We start from the raw sequence: 24,481 nt of genomic DNA, 5'->3' as shown, positions 1-24,481 counted from the left end.
TCTGATGAGAAAGAGGAAGGAGCTAAGTCAGAATGCTCCAAGTGTATTATATGTAAATAAATGTAGATTAGCCAAATGCTGAGCTATTGAGTTCTGTTATGCAAACTGCGAACACTCTGCGGATCCCTAAGTGTGCCGAAGACCAGGGTCCTACACAAGAGTAGGATGGCTCCTACACAAGGGACTGAGTCCCCTAAGTATGATCGGTCAGAGGTGAATGGATGGAGGCAGGATGCAGTGAAAGCAAGGAAGATCTTTATTTTTCTGTTGCAACAGAGTTCTCTCCCCTCCTATCAAGGAGGCAAGAGAGACCCCGAAGCAAGAAGAAACATCTCTTTTAAGGGTTTGTATTTTGGCGTGGAGAAGGACAAACAACCAGAAATTACATCACACATAAGGTGGGGTTACTGTGGCTCAGGCAGGCCAAGGTGTGATATTCCTGAGGCTTTAGCAAGTTTTATGTAGTTCCAGACACAGTTTACACAGAACATTAGCATTTGATAAGACAAACATCCCTCAGTGCGAAGCATCTGGACAAACAATGACAATTAATACAAAGGAAAATCAGTGCACAGATCTGTTGTAGCTGTATTGGCTGATAATACACTTCAGCTCTACTTAAAGATGAAAAAAAATATGAATAAATAAACACAGTTCTTGGTATAGTGAAGGGTTTTTTTTAATATGGTATTATGTTCTTCAGCTGCAATTGTTTTGAAAGTGTGCCATCTAGCGTCCAAGAGTTGCAGCCTGATTTGTAATTGAAAAGACAGTCAATGGGATTTATTAAATATGTACTATTGTTCAAGTCTAGGATCCTAAGCATATAGTCTCCATAAATCAGATATAATTGGTGCAGAATCATAACTAATTGTGCATATAATTTATTCCCTTAAGTTCTGTGTGTTCAACTATTTTCAAAATAATGTAAAGGGAGTGGAAGTTGAGTTTTCAGTCAAGAACTAAGGTAATTTTAATTGAAATCATAGAATTGTAGAGTTGGAAGGCGCCCCAAGGGTCTTATAGTTCAACCCCCTGCAATTCAGGAATACTATAGTCTAAGAAAAATAATGATTTTGATCTAAATAACTTTGATCAGATGGAGAAAATGTCTTAAAATGCAACCCAGTACAAGTTTCCAGTTTAGTCAGAAATAATTCTCACCAGGTACATTAGTGCTTATACCCTATAAAGTGCTTAGGTGTACAGCCTAATGCTGCAATCCTAAGAATGTTTGTTAGATTTACTTATAGCAAACAGGATTGAAGTCTTAGGCTTTTGTGAATTCTTGGGCTATGTAGTGAAAAGTGTTTTGCAGAGTAGCACCATAGTATATGTCTAAACCACAGAGCCTAGGGCTTCTCTATCAGAAGGTCGGCGGTTTGAATCCCCGTGACGGGGTGAGCTCCCGTTGCTCTGTCCCAGCTCCTGCCAACCTAGCAGTTCGAAAGCAAGTGCAAGTAGATAAATAGGTACTGCTCTGGCGGGAAGCTAAACAGCGTTTCCGTGCACTGCTCTGGTTTGCCAGAAGTGGCTTAGTCATGCTGGCCACATGACCCGGAAGCTGTACACCAGCTCCCTCAGCCAGTAAAGCGAGATGAGTGCCGCAACCCCAGAGTCGTCCGCAACTGGACCTAATGGTCAGGGGTCCCTTTACCTTTACCATAGTATATAGGGCTTGTGTTACAGTATGAGAAACTGGGAATAAGGATGCCTCTAGCATACGTCTATGAAAAAGGGCTTCATTAAAATGGAAGAACATCTCTGGATTTATCATAAATTACCTCATACAATTCTCTTTCTCTAGGACATAAATGAGTCTTCCCCGAGCAGAAGAGGCTTTCTGCTAGCAGAACTGCATATTTTGATCCAAGCCAATGATAGGGATATTAATGGTCTTGGTTGTGGGTAGAAAATAACAGTGGATTGCATGTGGACAAAGTTAGAATAGATCCACTGAGCTATCTAGATTTAATTTAGTCAATACTCTCCTTATTTCACATGATGTCGTACTATCCTGTTATTTTCCAATTCTGGACAGAGGTCACTGATCATATCAACTTGGTTCTGGAAACAACTAAAATTTATGGACAAAAGGGCCTTGATAGAACACCTCCTTATTGTGTGGAAGCTTATCCCGGGGAACGGAAATATATTAGTTGTGCTCTGTTGGTTGCCAAACATATCATTTTACAACATTGGAAAAGTAAACGGACAAACAATCCAACAATGGACAAAAGATCTATTCTTGCTTTCCATACATGAACTAGCTACAGATTACGTAAATTTGGTACTTATCATGCTCTGTGGCAATTCTGTACTGAACTCTGGCTCTAGTTGAATGTACAGGTTTTTTTATGATGCCTCTACATTGAAAGTGAGCAAAACCTATGCATGCTGACCCATTCCTCTTCTCATCTTATTGCTTCCCTCCATTCTTGTTTTAGTTTAGTTTGATTTTCTTTTGGTTGTTTTTTTATATATATAAACAAAAAGAATAACCACGATATATTGAGTTTTAAAAATAGTTAAGTCTATGTCTGCTCTGAGTAAGATTTAGATAGAACCAAATACATTTTATACTTGAAAGAACTGCATATACATTACTAATTTTTGTGACCTCCCTATAATGGCCCTCCAAAAAGTGCATTTCATTAATAATAATCAAATGTTTGCTTCAGAAGACCCTTCTCTTATGTGACCTTGAAACAATCTTGGTAATATTTATTATTTTTATTTTTATTTTAACTGTCCTGCCTTTCAAAACACAATAAGAAATATACTCAAAATGCAGAATATTAAAATCCATTTAGAAACAGTAACAACAAAGATTAATTAATATTTGTATTGAGAAAGGGAGAAATTGATGGATTTTAGGGATCACTGTTTCTGTTTATTTATATATACAGGCAACCCCCAATTTGTGCAGGGGTTGTGTTCTGGATCATCTTCATTATTGCTTTGCATAGCTGTATATTAAACCTTTTATAATTTTATTAATCACATTTCTTCCTTTAAGAAAAAAATGAAAGGATTGACTGAAGATCACCTGTACCTGGACTACTTTAATCAGAATGCAGATTGTGTCTTTCCTCTCCACACCTCCATATCCTTGTTTTTGTTGTCATATTGTGACTGCAAGACATTCAGAGTATTTTTAGTATTGCCAGGTGAAACAGCTTCAGATGCCCAGCCTAAAGACAAAGTATTTCCCAAGGACCTGGATATTTGCTTCATCAAAAGATGTCAACTTCCTTTGGTGGTCCAGAGCTGCTGTTTACCTGCTGTTGTCAAGAAGAATGGAAGATTTTGTCGAGCAGGACTTGCTGTGGTATTGAGGCACATAGTACAAAAAACATATGAAGCAGATCCATCAAAGGAGGACATTTTGGAACTCTTGGGATTTAAAAAGACCTGCTTGAAGGCTTGTGCTGAAGTGAGTATTTCTAGTTTTTCGTAAATCTATTTCGTAATAGATTTCACATATATTAAACCTTGTTCAGTGCATGACCCTAATGCAGAAGTGACCAGTTAGGCTATTCACTGAACAAAGTTTAATATATGTCTGCAGTACAACTCCCATCATCCCTGACCATTGGTCGTGCTGGATGGAGCTAATGAATGTTTTGAGTCACCACTTTGTTATGAAAGGCCTGGAAAACAGTCAACTGATTAATCCTATTTATTTGCAGGTTAGTGAATGGACCAGACTTTGTGAAATCAGCATCCCTCAGGCAGTTCAAAACTTTCTGAGCGTGTCTTTGGATCAGCTTCAGAGTATTCCGGAGGAAGTATTACAGTTTGAAAAGAAGCTGGGAGAGCCTGTAAGAGTACATAACGATGACAAAATTCGAAGACAGAAAGTTCAACAGCAAAAGACCTTCGTCAAGGAAGCATGTAAAGCTGTTTCTTCACAAGAGGGAAGATTAGCAGAAAATCTGGAGTCCTCTCCTGCAGAACTGGAACTGAGTTTAGCTTTATCTAAATTAACTGTGCAGAAAACACCAGTTGCTGCCAAAAGGGAGCCCTCTCATATTAGGAAGATGAAAACATCCGAATTGCCACTCTTGGAACACGTTTTTGCTGAAGGACTATACTTCACTTTGGCTGATGTAGTCCTCTTTCCATGCATCCATCATTTTTTGGTAAGGATTTACACATTTATGTATGTTGCTTCCCAGTAAACTGTCAACATTATCTAGTAGATGTTGGGAAGAGACGAATCGCTTAGGGCTTATGTATTCTCAGCATATTTTCTCAGAAGTATATCTCACTGAGTTCTATGCAACTTACTCCCTAGTAAGTGTGCTTAGGACTGCAGCCCCTGCAGACTGGTAGAACCACAATGCTGGCTCCACTAAAAGCTCTATTCCTGTAATGGCTCTGATTTATTTATTTTTAAGCTTTAAATCCATTAATCTATTATGTCACTCTTTGTAGTCATAGTGGTTAAGTTAGGCATGAGAATCTCTCTTTGTGTACAACCCCACCACTACCACTCCACAGTTTGAATCTGAGTGAGGCAGAAAGCCAATATATTCCTGGGTAAGCCCACAAGGTAGTGAATGTCTTAAGATAACAGAGACACGCTTGATTCATGCTTGTACATCAGGTAGGTTCATAATTTTTTTCTGATAACCAGAGCTTTGTTTTCTTCCTTGCAGAGTTTCAGCAAGAAACACCAAGAGAACTTGTTCAGATTGCCTTTGATATCTAGTTGGTTCCAGAGAGTTCAGGAAGTACCTGGAATAAAAAGAGCTGCTGCCAAATGCAATATGCAATTTTTACCCCATCAAGGCTCAGTCTCTTTATCAGATGAACACATGCAGTTTATCTGCACGGCTTCTGATGAGCCAGAGGAAGAGCATGAAGACACTTCATTTATAGGTGGACCAAGGCCAACCATGACAAAATTAATGGTAACTTAATAGTTTCACACACAACACACTCACTCACTCACTCACTGGCACTGAGTCATAGAATGGATTGTGCTGATATTTTGAAAGAATGCACAAAAAGTCAGCATTTAAATTGTACACATATTTAACAAAATAGGCACTTTTCAATGCATTCATCCATAATAGATACTTTTTATCTGGCTTCTTGCAATATCAAGCATATTTCTCTATCAAAGGTCTCTGTCACTAAAAATAGGTTGTATTTTGTTTGATGGTATAATCCTACCAGGGAGGGGGAGGACCCTATAATACTGATACAGCTCATTTGAAGTAGACAAAACTCCCAAGTAACCCTTATAACAGCTCTGCAAAGATGATCAACATTATAACCATACTGCAGGTGGAGACTGAGGTTGAAAGAGCAGGTGCCTACCCAAATATTGAATTCATGGCTCAGCTGAGATTTGAACTAGAGATTTCCTGGTTCATGTTCGCCAGCTTTCCCCAACCTGATACACTCCAAATGTTTCAGACTGCAACTCCCCTTAGTCCCAGTGAGCATGTTTTGTTGACAAACATAGTGGCTCTGTATTTTACATGTGCTGTTTAACAAACATAATTTCCCATAACATTTGGACATCATTACAGTACTTGCAAAGTTCACGTTTCTGTTTAGCTGATTTAAGATTTCTCCCCCTCCTCTTAAATGCAGAAAAGTGGTATTGAAGCAACATTTTCTCCTCATCCTTGTCCTAGTTGGGCACTAGATTGGGACAGTCTGCCAGCAGCGGTTAATCCAGGAGAAGGTAGGTTTGTTTTATTTGCCTTATGCTTTTCCTGTTGAAATTCATTTGTTTGCAAAAGGATGTTTTGACAACACTTTAACAGGTCCTAATAAAGTATATGTCCAACTGTGGATTTTGGAGGGGGTTTTTTCTTCTAATGCACCAACTTTTAATTATTATTTCAAATGCTACGTTCTGTATTGATACAGTTCAGTACCGTATTTCAGCCCCCCCCACCTCTGCCGAGTTAGGGATCATCTCCAAATGTATGTGTTTGAAAGGGTGTGTGTAAATTCATGTATTTAAGCCAAGCACAGACAGATTTACAAATACGTGTATGTGTGCGCACATGCACACGTGTGTGTGTGTGTGTGTGTGTGTGTGTGAGAGAGAGAGAGAGAGAGAGAGAGAGACAAATTCCAGAGAGGCCATCCTGTTAGGCTGCAGTAGAGTGTAATGGATTGTTTTGAAATCACTTCAGCACTAGATAACCCCCCCCAACCGCACCACCCTTTCCTGTCCTGTCTTTTGCCAGTTCAAAGGTGGCAACCCTAGCTCTGGCATATACTTGTGAATCAGTACTAAAATATTCAAGGTTAAGAAGGGATTAAGATTTAAGTCCTAGGCATAGTTACCTGGAATCATTAAACACAGAGGGGTGTAATTCTGAATAGACAAAATATTGGGCTGTAAAATGGATGAAGCATCCACAACCCTCCTGATATTGTTGGACTTCAACTCCCATCACCTCTAGAGAGCATGGCAAAGAGTCAGAGAAGATGGAAATTGGAGTCCATAACATTAGGAGGGCTACAGGTTCTCCATCCCTTCCGTAAAAGGTGCATTAGATCAATTTCTCCCTTGAATTCTATGATTGTTCTACACTTCAGCTTATTGTACAAACTAACATTATTAAAAATCTGTACACTCCTGAAACTTAATCCTGTGTTTATCCATATCTTTTTCTCTGTTCACTTAGATTATTGAATATCTAGTTTCAAACGTAAGGTGAATAGACAGCCCAGATGTATTGCCATTCTTTTAAGATCTCACAAACACATAATGCAAGCAGTTTCTTCAGCTCCTCAGATCAATTTTTAACAGGAATGCTTTTGTTGGTGATATTCCTTTAACATCACTGCTGCCTGTTTTCATTTTGCACCATGTGTCCCAGCTGTAAATACAACTTTCTTCACAGGCATGATATGTCCTTTGCACAGGCAGATGCCATCTATTTAAACTTCCCCAGAACTGCTACCTCTGGTGGCTTTTGGTTGACACTCATGCAAAACAGCTGCAATTTGGTTTTATTTTTAAAGGGCTTAATCACTACATAAATTGCATGTCGGTGCAGAATAGTGTCTGAATGCAGGAATAGTTCTTAAGGCATTTGCCTTTTGATAACCCTATTATCTAGTCTCAGCAGAAGTTCCTTAAGCTTTCCAAAACAGGAAGGGGCTGTCAGTTAAAAGTATTCTTGTGTGGCCTTAAGAGTTTGATGTATGAGGCCACCAAATGTGTGGTGCTGAGATGTGTATGGTAAAGGAACACCAAGCCTTATGTATTGGGCTAGTTCACTTGTGGAAATGATTGAATAAAAGAAAATAACTGAAGACATTGCACAACTGTGATGCAGTTCCCTGATCTTTCAGATTTGACCTTGCTCTCAACCATAAAACAATTACCTGCATAATTCACAGCACAGATCTGTTTGTTTAATATATGTTAGAGAAGACTCCATTGTTCTGAAAACCAACAATGCATTGGGGCTGGATTGAAATGTAAGTCTTTTGAGGCCTGAAGTGGGAAGATTTCACCTTTTCCAGTTCCTGGACTCCCCATGCACACATGTCATCACTCATTCCAAATATCTGTTTAAAATAAGCATGGGAGTGGAGGTGGGGAAGAGAATCTAGGCAAATCTACCAGTTGCATCCTCACTGGAAGAATAAAATAATTCACAGGAGTTCTCAAAACATGTCACAATAAATAACAGTAAGTAATATAGCTGAATTTTCTTTCAGTGCTGTATTTAGCACAGAAAGCTTGAAAGCAAAAGCTCTTGTGAAAATATATGGTATTAAAATTTATTGCCAGTTTAAAGTGATAGGATCACTGCTGTAAACATTGCTTTTCTTTCAATAATAAACACAACAGCCCCCCCCTTAAGTAGGATTCAAATAGCTATTTACCCTTTAAAATAAGGTTTTAAAAACTGTACTTGAAAGTCCTTTATTTTCTTTCTGAGTCTGTCAGAACTTTTTGAATGGCTTTGAGAAGTACCTCATCTTTTTTTGGGTAGCTTTCCTTCCTCTTAAGCTTCCTTTGCTGCTGCTTGTTTCTCACAACAGACGGTTCTTTGCCTGTTAATCTGCAAGGATAGCAATGTAATGCAAGTGAAGCTCAAGTGAATCAACAAATATTTCTAATTAATCTCTTCTGCTGTGTCCTACATTTAAAATCTTCATACATTTTTGAAAATTTCATTGCACAATGGTACCAGAGTAATGGTGATCCTATGACCCCAACAGCAGATGGAATGGCTCTGCACAATTCCAACACATTACCTTAAGGAAACGGGAAGTTCCTATTTCTTTTTTAAAAAGTTAAGTAACACTAATCAAGTATATAAGATTTTAAATTTTGTTTCAGCACATTGAGAGTGCAGTGGCTCTGTTTTAGTTGACTTGTTTTAAACAAACCTTAGTTAAGGAAACCCAGCCAAATGGGCGGGGTATAACTAAATTATTATTATTAATTATTATTCAAACGAAGTGACAAACTGGCTAAGCAAATGTGGAAGCAGAAATTCCTAAACTCTTCCTCCAAACTCTGCAGGAGGCGGAGAGGGAAGAGTAAAGCATGCAAGCTGTGACTTATGCACATCATTCTAAACCAGGTCGTTTTTGGCCAATCCATGCTGCTGATTGGCACCACTCGCAAAGCACAGTGCTCTGCAGGCACTGATAATCAGCTGATCATCGGTGCTTGCAAAACTGCTTCTGCAAGCACTGCCTGACAATAATCAGCTGATTGTTGATGCCTGCAAAGCTCTGTGCCTTTGTCACATAGTTCAGTTCCAAACTGCAGGGGCAGAGGAAAATTGGTCAGCTGATGTCATTGTGATACCAGGTGATTGACAGATGGGTGGCCTTACTTGTCTATGCTGGTCTGCAGCAGGAAAACCTGCCCTCAGGCTGAATCCAGTTCTTCACCCCTGCACCTAAAGTGTGACTTAATGTGTCTTGTGAACATGGCTGATATGCCATTTGGCAGCCTATTCTTAAAAATAAAGAAGCTGAAAAAATGCCTTTGACATTCTTCTCTGGCATTTTCTGGGAAAAGCAAACAGTTTTATTGAATTTTGAGTTATATAGTTTGTTGTCTTTGTCCCCAGTTTGCAGCAGGTTTAGATCATTTGCAGTTTCATTGCTGCACATAATGTTTATTTGCAATTAATGTCTGCAGTGGTTTAGAATGTTAAATGTACTTTCATGTTGCATAGAATACCATCCCCCCCATGCAAATAATCCAGGCCCCCACCCAAATATCATTATATAGGCCTTTTGTATCATTGCTCACATATGGCACAGACATGACTGTTCTAATAGATGCAATAAGTTTTATTATGTATTTTGTATTCTCATTTTGTATTTTTCCATTTTGAATCACTCTGGGATCTTTGGTGAAAAGGCGGTATACAAATTTAATTAGTAGTAGTAGTACAGATTGCTTTGTAAACAAAATCGTGTTCTTGAGAGAATCCGTTTTTAATCACATCTCAAATATACAGTCCAGTTCTGTGTTTGATACTGGAACAAATGTTAATCATATCAATACTGTAGTTGTTTATAATATTATATCAGTGTATTCATTGCTAGAAGAAAATTCAAATTTTAGAATATTTCTTTAGCAAATAACAAATTTTAGTGTGTTTTAAACAAGAATATAACACTTTTTAAAAAGATATTTTATTAGATACAAAAACAATTTGACTTGTATTGTTTAAACTACAGTGGTGCCTCGCAAGACGAAATTAATTTGTTCCGCAAGTTTTTTCTTCTTGCGAGTTTTTCGTCTTGCGATGCACGGTTTCCCATAGGAATGCATTGAAAATCAATTAATGCGTTCCTAGGGAAACCGCCTTCAGACCAGGTCCGGGGACAGTCTGTCCCCCGACCTCTTCTGAAGGCTGGGGGGGACGGACAAGGGCTTTTCTTCCCACCCCCAGCATTTTAAAAAACCCCGGGACAGCGGAGGACTTCTCCGCTGTCCGGGGCGATCTTAAAATGCTGGCGGGCGGCATTTTAAAATCGCCCGGGACAGCGGAGGACTTCTCCGCTGTCCGGGGCGATGTAAAAGCCCCCGGGAAGGCAGGCAGGGGGGAGCAAAGACTTTCGCCCCCCGCCCGCCTTCAGAAGAGGTCCTGGACCTCTTCTGAAGGCGAGCGGGGGGCGAAAGTCTTTGCCCCCCCCCGCCTGCCTTCAAAAGCCGTCCGGAACAGCAGAGAAAGGCGCTGCCTTTCTCCGCTCTCCCGGGAAGGCAGGCAGGGGGGAGCAAAGACTTTCGCCCCCCGCCCGCCTTCAGAAGAGGTCCTGGACCTCTTCTGAAGGCGAGCGGGGGGCGAAAGTCTTTGCCCCCCCGCCTGCCTTCAAAAGCCGTCCGCGATAGCGGGAAGCTCTTCCATGCTATCCCGGACTGCTTTTAAAATGCTGGCGGTGGGGAGCAAAGCCTTTCGGCCCCCGCCGGCCTTCCTGGACCTCTTCTGAAGGCCGGAGGGGGGGAAAGGCTTTGCTCCCCACCGCCAGCATTTAAAAGAGGTCCCCGGAGATTTCCCTATGGGCTTTCGTCTTGCGAAGCAAGCCCATAGGGAAATTCGTCTTGCGAAGCGCCTCCAAAACAGAAAACCCTTTCGTCTTGCGGGTTTTCCGTCTTGCGAGGCATTCGTCTTGCGGGGTACCACTGTAAACTGTATTCATCTTGGCTGTAAGTATCCACAATGCTATATCAGCTTGGCAATCAGTACAAAGGTTATAGGATACAGACAGATTATCTGTGTTGTACCTGTTTTTTAATAAATTTCCACAGGAAATTTCTGGTAGGCTGGAAACCTTTGTTTCCCACTAGAGGGCAGCAAAATCTGTTTGTATAACCAGTGGCCTATTTGGTAGAAAATAACACTCAACATTGGCAAAGGATATGCTGCATGCATATGGCTTGCTGTGATTCTTGGTATTATGTTTAACAAGGCATTAGTGACCTTAAAGAAAATTACTGGATTGTTAAAAAGAAGTACTCCTGACTGTCATGAGCTGGCAAGGCTTTGGATGTGGTGACTCTGTCACTCCAATCTTCCCTGGCCACAGTTTGATTTCTTTGCTCAGTATGTCTAAAATTGGATCAATTGGATCAAGAATGGAGGAGCAGATTTGGACAGATGTCATCAAGATGAAGTGAAAGCAATGTGTTCAACTTAACTAGCAAGGGTATGAAAAGAAGCAGCTGATTTAAATTAATTAAAGCTAGGATTAGGTTAAATATCTGAAGGAGAAAAAACATCCTAAGCAGTTTAAGCTTTTTATTTGATGCTGACTTTTTTGGTAACACAAATTGCTACAAAATTCAGAGATAAAGGAAATCTCATCTGCCGAATCTGCTTATTGTTTCCATCTGCCTTTGTAGTAGTTTCAGATCTCCAAATTAAGAACTGCAGATGAATTTCATAAACTGGATCCAGTCCTATATTCAGCAGGGTCAGACTTTTATCTTGTTTCTTCCTTCAAGTTTAAAAGTAAAGTTATACTGTACATGTTTACAGATTTAAAATTTATATTGGCAGATTTTGGGCCAGGAGCATTGTTCTGACAAAATAACAAATGAATCTTAAGTATTTCATTATGCTCAGTTCATCATTGGTTCAGATACACAAAAAGATTTTCATTATCCCAATTAAAGGCCAGACTGCTCTGTGTGTATTGGATAGAATCCAACACTGTGCAAGAGGACTTCTGCTTGCAAAATGGGACTTCCCCCAAAATCTCCAGAGCAGAATGGGAAAGGGGAGGGGGAAATCCCATTGCCCAGACTGAAGTCCATTCCTCTCGTGAGTGGACAGCATTGAATGCAGCCCAGTGATTTAATATGTATAATTATTTCAGAAGGCAGGCATTGTTCCAGCAAGGTTCAGAGATCAGCTTCCCCTAGAAAGACCTGATGACTTCTAAACCCCTTGGTCCTCAATTGACCATAAAGGTAAAGGGACCCCTGACCATTAGGTCCAGTCATGGCCGACTCTGGGGTTGCGGTGCTCATCTTGCTTTATTGGCTGAGGGAGCCGGTGTACAGCTTCCGAGTCATGTGGCCAGCATGACTAAGCCGCTTCTGGCAAACCAGAGCAGCGCACGGAAACACCGTTTACCTTCCCGCCAGAGCGATACCTATTTATCTACTTGCACTTTGACGTGCTTTCAAATTGCTAGGTTGACAGGAGCAGGGACCAAGCAACGGGAGCTCACCCCGTCGCGGGGATTCGAACCGCCGACCTTCTGATCGGGGTGGGACAATGGCTTGTGCCCAAGGGCTGTGGCACCTCTGATTGTGTCTTCTGACTTCTTCAACTGGGAGTCTTTGCCTAGTAGATTCCTATTCTTTACCTCAAATACCATTGATAGGTCTTGATTCTTCCTCCAAGATGTCTTCAGGGGTTTTCCCCTCAGACTCTAATCCCAACAAATTCAGGAACCATGAGACCTCCTAGTCAGGTAGTGCTTCCTCAAGTTGCTCAAGGAAGAGTTGCTATGATTAATGTCTGGGACATCAAGCAACAAATGGAAGGTACGATCAAAATGAATCATGTTCAGGAGTTCAGAGGTCAAGGACTCAAGAGACAGGTGTCATAAGTGGAATAATGTTGCAGGCAGAATCAAAATAGAACTCTAGGTCAAAGTCAAGAGAAATTATTGATGATTGCTTTGCTAACCTTATAGATGTCAGTATATTTCTGTTTGAAGATAAAAGTATGTAATTGGGTAATTTTAAAAAGAACAAAATACCTTTCCTGTTTTGTCTTTCCTATCTTTCATTACATTCCTATTATTATTATTATTTAATTATATCTGAACTAGCAGGAACAATTACAGCCATAACCCTTTACATGAACAAACTTGGACATGCAAGAAAGACCTTTTTCTAGATAGCAGAAGATGCCTCTGTCCTAGGTCTGCCTAGACCAAAATCTGCCTTGCATTAACTTATAAGCAAGTTAAGTGCCGCATAAAGAGTTAAGGTGAGGCAGAGTTTGTTCTGATGCCAAGTGATTAGTTTCTCAGATATATTTATGACTAAAGTTGTTACTAGAGTATGTGCATATATAGACAAAGACCATCCAGTGCAAGGTTTTTAAAGCCTGTAGCAACAGATGATGACATGACTTTGATATGAGGCAGAGTTTCATGGCTCAATACCTGAGAGATAACCAAAACAAAGAACTTACTGTAAATCTGTCATCTCTCATTGGCAGGAGAAATTTTTAGATAGGAAATGACAGGAAGGGAAAATGAAACCTTTTGGCCTTCTGTCATTAAATGACACTCTATTTATAAAACTGTGCAGACCTAACATAACTTATTTTTTCCATTGGAAAAAAAATCCAGCCTGAATCTAAAAAATAAATAGCCCATCACGGCTACCCTGTGTGTTTTTTTAAAAAAGAAGTGACATATAAATTAATAATCTTAAAGGAGGTTTTTCCTACCTATTTCCCTACTAAAATACTTAATCCTATTGATATGGTGATTCTAGATCAAGATACATTTAAGACTTGCTGAGTTTTATACTCAAAACAATTAAAAATGTACATCACTTGAAAAGAGAGGTTAGAGAATTCCTCAGTCAAGACTATTGGTTGTGACTTTCTCAGACTTCTAACCATGGTTAGGAAACCAAGGCCGTGTTCTGGGCTCATTCACTCTCAGGAGAATTATCTACACTTTAAATTTTTGAAGCTAACTGCATTACCTCTGCATTATTCATGCAAGGTTTTCAGAGTGTGCAACCAGGGTTGGAACCTGGCATGGCCCCAAAATCCTGTTGTGTTAGAAAATGCTGCATTGTTTAGTATGGACAGCAAAAAAAGCTAATGCTATTCTAGGCTGCATCAACAGAAGTATAGTGTTCCCAACAAGGAAAGTAATAGAACTGCTCTGTTCTGCCTTGGTCAGACCACATCTCGAATACTGCATCCAGTTCTAGGCACCACAATTTAAGAAGGATATTGACAAGCTGGAACATGTGCAGGGAAAGGCGACCAAGATGATCAAGAGTCTGGAGATTGAGCAGTGTTCATTTAGAGTCGAACATGTTTTAAGAAAAAATCCTTTTTCAAAGGCACATTTTTAGCTATGACTCTGACACAGCATGGATACTGCACTAACTCCTCTTAATGGCTAGCTTGCAGACGAGAGGTGTGGGAAAGTGTGTGAACTTGTGGTACCTTCCTGATCTAACAGTGCTTCAGTGATAGTTTTAGGCTGTTGTGGTAATGTAAGTGGTTTTTTCTATGCAAAGGAGTTTGGCATGAATGATAAAATGAGATTCTATTTCTACATTATGTTATACCAGGCTGTTTGTCAGGGAAGTTTGCACTTAGTTTTCCAGCAGTATCTCATTGACCTGGCTTACAAATCTAGACTTTTTTTTACTTCAGCTCTAGAACCACGCCATATACTTTTAGACTACTTCTGGGCCACTCACATGGTCCCAGGTTGTCACTCTTGATGAAGAGGCCATCAGACATTCTACTCATTTTCTAGAACCCACTATTTGAATTATCTGCCTTCATTCCACATCACTGTTCCCACAGCAGCCAAAGAGTTTGGCAAACTCCCTGTATTACTATTTTTAAATTTTAATCAGCATTGTGGCCTAAATCCCTTAAAAAGTACATCCAGGGTGGGTTTTCTTTTTTGTTGTTGTTACTTCTTTTGACACCATTTCAACAGGTTTGATTATTTTAAATAGAATGTTGTTGTAGAGGCTGGTTCTTTCTCTTTGTTTTAACTGGCAGGACATCAAACACAAGGTCACATCCAGGTCTATCCAGCAAAAAGCAGGTCCGTTTGTGGCAGCAAGCTTTCAATTTATTTCTGCCTAGGAGGTTTAGAAGACAATAACATAGGTTATTTTGCAAATAATCTCTGACCAACCGTGTTGGATTCCACAAACTCTAGATTGTCCTAACTATGCCTTTAGATTTTGAATTTTTGCAATTCCTTCGTGGATTTCTTCTTCTTCTTTTTCTTCCTCCTCCTCCTCCTCTTTCATATTTTGACTTCAGGGGTTGCCAATTTTTGGACTTGCATTTTGAGAGAGTACTGGGGGTACCAATCACTAAATGGCTGCCATGGAGGAGACATGGCATAACACAAAATGGCTGACATGGAAACATGGAATAACACAAAATTAGAGAAGCAACCACCTCTAACAACCCTATGAGAAAGTCAATCATGTCTTGCTGGTTCTGTTTATGAAGAGCATGTGCACACTTGGGACCAGGAAAAATAAACAAGGTAGCTGTGCCACTCTGATTTAACAGAACCCCTTAAGAAGGTACCTTTACATTTTGCCCCATAATTTTCTTTCTTGGTAGGTTAGAATTTTAGTTTATTTTTTAAAGTGAAAGCTCAGAGTCTGGAGCAACTGGCCCAGAGGCACTGTTTGAAGTCTTTGTGAGTGCCATGGTGCCCATGGAGGCTAGGTTGGTAACCCCTGTTCTAAGTACCAAAATGTAAGCAAAACAACTATTCTCTGCCCTGAGGACCTTACAACCTGTAGTTGTAACAGTAGAGAAGAGACTGGGAGATAGATAAGAGGGCAACAAAGCTTGAATATACGTAAATAAAGTTACTTAAACTTTGGCTTTGTTTCAGTCATTGGCTGAGGACTTAGGGATTGTGACAGATATGATTTGATTACTGTATAATTTAACTTAATACTATTTCATTATTCCTTTTATGTTACTGAGACTAGGGCAACTGTGGCCATTGTACAGTGAAGTGTGCTGTAGTATAAACCTGTCCTCAGTCTATGGGACAGAAAAGCAACACATGATAACACAACATCTAGGCTTACTGACACTACACAGAAAGGTGGTGGGATCTCAGCTGGAGATTCCTGGGTGGGTGTTACTCCCTTATCTGCTCCCTAGCCTCACACCTTCCCTCAATGAGTGAAATAAGAGTTGGCTGTTGTTTTAACTTCAGGTACAACTAAAATCTCCTGCCAGCCTATCAGTTCGAAAGCATGTCAAAATGCAAGTAGATAAATAGGCACCGCTCCGGCGGGAAGGTAAACGGCGTTTCCGTGTGCTGCTCTGGTTCACCAGAAGCGGCTTAGTATGCTGGCCACATGACCCAGAAGCTGTACGCCGGCTTCCTCAGCCAGTAAAGCGAGATGAGTGCCCCAACCCCAGAGTCAGTCACGACTGGACCTAATGGTCAGGGGTCCCTTTACCTTTACAACTAAAAATAAAAAAGGCCCTATAGCAAATTGATGTACCCTCTTTAAAAAGAACCATAAAAATTGAATGGCCCTTGCATCCCTGTTGTGCAGTCTGAAGCACCCCTAGCTTTAAAGGTACAATCCTGCGTAGCCAAACCAAATCAAGCAACACTTGATTGACTACAGGTTTCTAAGAAATTGTCTGTTTTTCCGACAAGACAAAACAGTAATTTCACTCTAGGAAAGGGCAATTATACCTTAAGACACCACTATATATGAATGAGTCCTATTGAAAAGCCATGAATTACAGTAGTGTAGGCTTTTGAATTATGGTGCTGGAGGAGACTCTTGAGAGTCCCATGGACTGCAAGAAGATCAAACCTATCCATTCTTACAGCCCTGAGTGCTCACTGGAAGGACAGATCCTGAAGCTGAGGCTCCAATACTTGGGCCACCTCATGAGAAGAGAAGACTCCCTGGAGAAGACCCTGATTTTGGGAAGGATTGAGGGCACAAGGAGAAGGGGACAACAGAGGATGAGATGGTTGGACAGTGTTCTCGAAACTACTAACATGAGTTTGACCAAACTGCGGGAGGCAGTGGAAGACAGGAGTGCCTGGCGTGCTCTGGTCCATGGGGTCACAAAGAGTCTGACACGACTAAACAACAACAACAAAAGGCATAATAGTGATTTTGTGTGACAACAGACATATACCAGTACCCAAAATATTCATTCTGGTACTCTGTTTTGGAACATTTGGGAATGATTCATTAGAAATCCTATTTCCTTGAAAGAGTTCATCCATTGCATACTTGATTCGACATGGACCAATTTCATGCCATCATTTATGACATCTAATACCATCTGCATTAGAGGTTTTAAGTTACTGGTACATCTTATCTGCTGTACATTTTTACATTGATTTTTTTCATGCTTGTTTGGGCTCTGCCTCAGCTGTGATGTGTTTGATACATACAAAAATGAGATAAAGATCAAGGTAAAATCTGTATTTAGGGCAATTATGTTTTCTTTGTGAATGTGAAATTGTCAAGATGTACTTAGCTGTTCTTAGTCCAGATTGTTGTTCTATTTTTAAAGGAGAGATGAGGTGAAATTTCATGTATTAGCTTGATGGAAAGAAATGAAGCCCCAGACCCATCTCTAGGACTGATATCAGAAGGGATATATACATTTAAGAAACTTGTACCATCAGGCTGCCATGGTGGAGATAACCATCCAAGTCTTGTGGTAGCAAATTCTGAATGTTACAACTGTGTTGTGCAACAGCAATGACATAGTAGGGATAGACAAATCTGTCAGTTTCTGTTTCCCTCAGTTCCTCCTTTTTCCTATCTTAAATACACCTCGCCACATTTGTGATTTTTTTTTAAAAAGAAAACCTCAAGAATTGGTCTACATTTTGGTGCATATTTCTCCTAATATGTACATTTTTGTATGCAATTTATCCTTACACATTTTTGCAAGCAGTTTCCTTTAACATAATGCATTCTGTGTGCTATATTCACTAATACATGCAATATTATACCAACTTGCCCCCTAATTTACAGTTTTGTACACATTTTTTGTTTGTACACATTTTGCATTGCAAAATTTGAAGAAGTATGAATTTCAAGTTATGCCTGTGTTTTGGTTTTTGCATTGTTTCAGTAACTGCAAGTTGGATAGATTTGTATTAAAACAAGAACCATTGAATTTCTTCTCCATCCCTATGTCATAGTGGCAAAGTTCAACAATGAAATATGGGTCTTATGTGTCATTGAACAACATTTCTTTCCCCACCGTTTATTATTAAAATTTTATTAATATATATATATATATATATACCGTATTTTTCGTCCCATAGGACGCACCTAGTTTTTTGGGGGGGGGGAATAAAGGGGAAAAAAATTCCTTTATTTCCCCCCCAAAAGCAGGTCGGGGAAACCGAACCAGGTCGAGGAACAGCGGGATGGCGGCGCTGCGCCTCCCTGCTGTCCCCCGAGCTTGTGGGGCTGGCCGATGTCTGCCCGGCGCGAGGGGCGCTCTGCTTCAGGGCGTCCCGCCCGCCGGGCGGCAGGCTGCTATCCGCAGCGTGGGGAGCCCTGCGTGGAACTCCTGCAGGGCTCCCCACGCTGCGGATGTCTGTCCGGCGCGCGGGGCGCTCTGCTTCAGGGCGTTCCGCCCACCGGGCGGCAGGCTGCTATCTGCAGCGTGGGGAGCCCTGCGTGGAACTCCTGCAGGGCTGCCTAGGCTGCGGAGGTGTTCCCGAAGCGCCGGGCACTCTGCTTTCAAGGCGCCCGACGCTCGGGGAAGCAGGCTGCTATCCGCAGCCTAGACAACCCTGCAGGACCTCCCGCAGGGCTGCCTAGGCTGCGGATGTGTTCCCGAAGCGCCGGGCGCTCTGCTTTCAGGGCGCCCGACGCTCCGGGAAGCAGGCTACTGCCTTTTGTCATGTGAAATAAACCTAGAAAAGATATGAAGAATGAATACAGATGACCAAGCAATGGCTAACCATAATGTGCATGTAACTGTTCAGCAAACTGGGTGGTCTGTATTTTCCTGCTAAGTGACAGCTGAAGAAAATCTTACTACACTCATGCACCTGATTCAAAATCCAGGGAAGCAGGGGATTGCTAAGATTTTCTTTGGTAGGGCATTACTGGCCATCTGCTTATCGCTGGGTCATATGTATGCCATTGTAAGCTACCACTTAACCAGCTGGTTCACACAACATACTAAGTCAAACACAGACTTAGTGAGACTGTGAGCTCCCAGAGAGGAGCTCCCAGCTGCTTTGCTCTCTGATCATTTTTTATTGCTGTGCTATGCTGACTTAAGCTAAAGTTTGGCTGACTCTGCTGTCCAAGCCCTGGCTGTTGGTTAAGCTATTTATTTTGCTAACCTTGGCTACAGCTTATGGTTAGTAAGGAGAGAGCTTGACTATGAATCCCAGTTTAGATGATGTGTTAAGCGAAAATTTGGCCTAGCTCAGTAGATATTTGTGTTTGCATGCTCACCAAGACAACCCTTGTCAGAAACCAGCCATTCTGTGACTTGATACAAATAAAAGTATCTCTCTGTGTATCATAAACTTAACGTTTGTCCTTTGTAAATGTATTTTGAGAATGTTTACAAGGATAATGTTAACTTTGTGTTTTGAGAGTGTTTACGAGGATAACATTAACTTTTCTTTAAAGCTGTGACTTTCTAACACATCCATATATAGACGCTAATAATACAGAAACCCTACTGAAAAATGGTCTTCCCATACTTTGCGTTCTTGTTTACTTTTTTTGTTTCTGTTAAGCACAATTAAAGTCCCTGCAGAGGGACTAGCACTCATTTGCAGACACATTAAATTGCAACAGGCAATTGCAGAAACAATATTTTCATTGGAAAAATTTTATCAGAGCCTTTATTTTGTTTAAAAACAAAAATGTAAAGTTACATTATGCACAATTAGTTTCAAGCCAAATCTTCAAGTTGGCAAATATAGTTATGTATGTGCTTAGCTTTATGGATGTGCTCATTCACACTTAATTTGGCAGAAACCCTGAGAACACCTTACTGATACTAGTCCTACTGAAGGTGGTAGTATTGCTTGCGACCAAGTGTTTTCAGATGTGAATCTGTTGGTCATTGTCCAGAAAAGCAATTTGTGTAATCGAAAGGGATTTAGTGTGTTCTGCAATGTTTTGCTTTTAGCACAGTAATGTCTCTTTCATTTCCACATCTTGCAGCAAACCTCGGTGAAGGGTTTAAAAGTGGTATGTAGCTTTATGAGCCAGTGAGAAGAGAGACACTGTTTTCAGATGAACTGGCATGTGTATGAATTGTACATGCCCAAACTTAGGGATCACTGGTGTTATAAGTGAAGCACAGCAGCAAGTATTTGAACAACACTGTGTTATAATTTGAGGGTCAGCCTTATCATGTCCTTTGCTTTATTAGAGGTTTGTGCCATAATGCTTAATGCTCAAACAAGTCTGCCAGCGCTTTCCCCTACAAATGCCCATACATTTCCCTAATGGGATAAAGTGCTTGGTGGAGGGGATTTTCATTTGGAAAATGGTGTTGAAGGAAAGGATACACCCCTTTCCCTCTAGTGCAATGGCCTTGATCTGAATTGAAACACCCCACAGGTTTTTACAGAAATTTTAAAAGACTGGAGATTTACTCAGTGGATCACCAGTCTCTCTCTTAGTCTGGCTTTCAGTGCAGCATATAAAAAGGCTGTAGGAATAATAATAAAAGTCTTGATTTTCTCCTTGTATATTGTGAATACTTAATAAAATAGGCCACATACCAAAAAGCTCCAAAAATATTCATTTCCTTCTGTAGTTCATCTTATCCAAGTATCTAAAAGAACAGAATGTACCGTTCATTTTAAATTCTGTCGGTTAAATTTAGCAGTAGTGTTTGTTACTGACTAGGAGATTACAGTGTTTTGAAAATTAACTAGAAACAGATTAAACCTATCTCAAAAGATTTCATGGTCCAGCCATAACACACAAAGTTGAAACTGCATGCATATAATTAAAAGCATATTTCATATGTTCCTCCCCCCACCCCAAAGGCTTTTTGGTTTGGTGCTTACCAGCTAATTGCTCACTTTGATTTTTAGATATCAAGTCAGGAGATACAATTATTAAATAGTTTGCCATTGATATAGCAACTCAGTTTTCCATGTATAGTTAACAAGTAGAGATTGGGAACAGGCAAAATTAAGAGCAGTTATTTAAGTAATCCACTACATCCCAAAGATTTAAGATAGGAAATTTAAAGCAAAAAACCCCCAAAACCTAAAACATACCATATTTTTCGCCCCATAGGACACATTTTTTCCCCTCCAAAAATGAAGGGGAAATGTGTGTGCGTCCTATGGGGCGAATGCAGGCTTTCGCTGAAGCCTGGAGAGCGAGAGGGGTCAGTGTGCACCGACCCCTCTGGCTCTCCAGGCTTCGCGCTGATCTCCGCAAGCCGTGGGAGCCCGCGCCGGGCTCCCGCGGCTTGCGGAGAGTTGCCTGCATGCCGAAGGCTGGGTGCGCTGAGCTCAGCTTGCCCAGGCTTCGCGCGGCGCTCCGCAAGGTGCGGGAGCCCGGTGCTGGGCTCCCGCGGGTTGTGGAGAGTTGCCTGTTCTGGGAGCTGGGGAGGAAATAATTTTTTTCCCCTTTATTTCCCCCCCCAAAAATTAGGTGCGCCTTATGGGACGGTGCGTCCTATAGGGCGAAAAATACGGTAATATTCACTTGCAACTAAGGTGAGGAAAAAACATGGCAAAAACAAATGCTTAGAGCCAACCTGAATATATAGCTCTTTTACAATGGTTCTAAAAGATATCTGGATTTAATAGGAAGCAGCTCCATTATTACAGCACACATATAGATGAACTTCTTTAAAACTCAAGAGGGTGTCAGGAGCAATGCCATATAGTTAACTGTGGAATTCCTACTGGGAAACAGAGGTGTTCAGCTGCTAAAAAGGAATTCCAGTGAAACATGCTGCTCAGGTGTTGGAAAAAAAATGGTCCTAGAGATAAGGTAGTCATTCTGATATTATGCCTCAGGAACTTACACTGAATTCTTTCCTATCCTTGGACACAGTAGTCAGATTTTCTGGTCGAGGAGAGCTGAAAACTTTGTTCAAGTAGTCAGCACACAGTCTAAACATTAGCCCATAGTGCAGAGCACACAATTCATATGTCTGTGACAGAGCTCTAAAATACATGACTAAGAAGTATTGAAGACATTGTCCCAACACCTGGCACACTCCTCCTGCTTCACTTTTAAAGAGCAGGGCAGGACCAGTTATTCCTGTCCCAAGCGAGAAGATTGGGTTTGCACGATCTTGCATTCCTAAGGAGTGGGGGGTGCTGGATCTGCCCACCCCAGTGCTACTGAAAGTGACAAAAACCAAGTCCAACCCATCTCCATAGCTACCATGGAAACCTCATTCTCAGGAGTTAGAATGGAGACTGACAGGCAGCTCCCCTCTTCCTTCTGCCAACAACATGGGTCTCCCTACATAGCTCATAATAAAAAAACAATTTTAGATATAACTGAATGAGCTTTTGAGAAGACAAGTCAGCCTTCTCAGAAAGTATTAAATAACTTGACATGAAATCAAGTTAATATTTGGGTTTCTGCTAAGCTTTATTCAAGAATCAGCTGTTTATATAAAGAGTAAGATCATCCCGAAGCACAGTCATTCCCCATGACAGATGGATTTTGTATGCCTGAACTTGCTGGCCTTATGGGTTCTTTATGAAGTTTATTAGCAGTTACGATAATGCTATTTTTATTTTGTGGTGTTAGCACTCAAGTAAGAAGTACTCTCATTTTTCAATGATTAATATGGAACTTCAGAAGCTGTGTGTTCCACAATCTCTTGTTTTGGCTCAAAAATGTAAGATCGCATTTGCTATGGCTGAAGGAGCTATGTGTTATGTAAAGCAGAACCTCTGGCCTGGGAGCCAGGTAAGGTGCATCAGGCATCCCCATTTAGCCTGCCTGTCTTATTTTGATCAAACCATGCCCACCTGCCCCACATAGGTGTGGAGCAGATAGGGTCACAACCGAGCTGAAAGATTTCTAACATAAATAAGAGTTTCATGCATAATAGGGTATCTTACTGGTTTACTAGAGTTACCAGCTCCATACTGTGTGGCATCATGGTTAGATTGTTAGATATGGGGATGTTCAAATACCACTTGGCCATGAAACTTACTGAATAGCCTAGGGCAGACATGTCCAACCTGTCAACCGTGATCAACTGGTCGATCGCGGGGTTCGATCGCAGGCCGAGCACACACACAACAGAGGCAGAAAGAGAAGCCCGTGTGAGGTGGGAGCAGGGAGGAGGAAGAGCACATAGGCGTATGCAGATGGGAAGGCATGCCATGTGTTTGTTTGTGTGTGTGTAAGAGAGAAAGAGAGAGATTGTGCACTGGTTGGGGGAGAGGAGAAGCATCGCCCAGAGATCTTTAGCCCAGCTGGTTTCAGGGGAGATGATCGTGTGCTGTTTGGGGGTGGGGAGAGAAGTGTCACCCAGAGATCCCCAGCCCAGCTGGTTTCAGGGAAGAGATCTAGATATCGCACTCTGGTTGGGGGGTGGGGGAAGAGGAGAAGCGTGGCCCACCCTGCACCAATAATCCCGCCCACCCTGCACTCATCCCTTCCCCCTCGGGGGAAGCAGCCAGTGCCTGCCTGCCCACCCACCCTGCATCCATCCCTGCTGCCCACCCTGCACCCGGTCCTGGGTGGTACATCACTGCCAATTTTTGATATTGGACTGTAGATCACAGCCTACTTGGACATATCCGGTCTAGGGCTAGTCACTATCTTTGATAGAGGTAACTCATGGTGATGTTGTGAAAATATGAGGCATGAGGGAGAGAGGAAGAAGCTTGATGCCACCTTGACCTTGGAAGATGGAAGGAATTTAAGGTAATGAAGATGTAGACATTGTGTTATAGCAATAAAAGCTATGGTGGTAAGATAATTTCCTGCAGAGACAATGCCCCAGTGCTCATATAGTACATTGATCCTTCCTTCCTCTCCTCTGTGCTGATACCCTGCTATACAGCAGGAGGAAAAATGGACAGGTGGACTTTTTGACAGCTGGGGCAGGATGTACCACTGGTGAAAAATTGCTTTTGCCCAGAGCAGCCTTATATATTATATGTAATGTAGCATATTTGAAATATCTCATGCCTCTTTTATTATTTATATTTGCACTCAGCCACATGATGGACGCCTGATGACATATATTCATTTGCAACATGGCTAGTATTTTAACCAGCAAAACAGATATATAGAAAGGCATAAATATATTTAACCATTTAATATTTTCGTGAACACTTACTAATTTTTTTTCACCACAGAGCTTTAAGGCTCAGAGGATTTGGGCTGGTGTCCAATCTCTCAGTAGTGATGAAAAACTTTTTCCCCATTTAATTTTCCACCCACATCTTGGTCTTTCTTTCGAAAGCCAATAAAGGGATTTAGGGCTGCTTTGGCATTTTATCTTCATAAACAGAATGAGTAGTGCTAAAGCCCACCCTGAAAAGACTGCTGAGTGCAAGAGTGCTAGTTGGTTTTTTGAAGTTGGATTAACAGATAGCTAGGCTGGGAATACCTATAAATCATAATATTCTAAACTTGGAATCTCTAGGACATGTTCAGATTTTTGTCTTTATTTTAACAGGATTAGCTGAGCTTGATATTTGTGTGACAGTGAGTTACCGTCTTTGGGAAAAGTTTGGGGTTGAGGGGTACATTTGTTTCAGAAAAGAAGGCTGC

General features: G+C 41.1%; 1 protein-coding gene and 1 long non-coding RNA gene across 3 annotated transcripts in view; both read left to right on the top strand.

The window, feature by feature from the left end:
* Positions 1 to 24,481, top strand: part of GSTCD (glutathione S-transferase C-terminal domain containing) — a 56,785-nt gene that overhangs the window by 7,293 nt on the left and 25,011 nt on the right. For both annotated transcript variants that reach the window (XM_081020300.1, XM_081020301.1), the window contains exons 3-6: positions 3,020 to 3,436; positions 3,693 to 4,145; positions 4,665 to 4,919; positions 5,611 to 5,704. In XM_081020300.1, coding sequence (XP_080876426.1) covers positions 3,026 to 3,436; positions 3,693 to 4,145; positions 4,665 to 4,919; positions 5,611 to 5,704 — 1,213 coding nt within the window. In that variant the 5' untranslated portion in view covers positions 3,020 to 3,025. The remainder of the gene's footprint in view (positions 1 to 3,019; positions 3,437 to 3,692; positions 4,146 to 4,664; positions 4,920 to 5,610; positions 5,705 to 24,481) is intronic.
* Positions 5,711 to 6,624, top strand: LOC308485095. The gene is made up of 2 exons (XR_013990343.1): positions 5,711 to 6,016; positions 6,084 to 6,624. It is a non-coding gene; the product is annotated as an uncharacterized lncRNA (long non-coding RNA).

Source organism: Podarcis pityusensis (genome assembly GCF_964106645.2).
Source record: "Podarcis pityusensis genome assembly, chromosome: 9".
In the NCBI taxonomy this organism is placed as follows: domain Eukaryota; kingdom Metazoa; phylum Chordata; class Lepidosauria; order Squamata; family Lacertidae; genus Podarcis; species Podarcis pityusensis.
The sequence above is the reverse complement of the archived record's forward strand: the minus strand, read 5'-3'. Positions and strand labels throughout refer to the sequence as shown.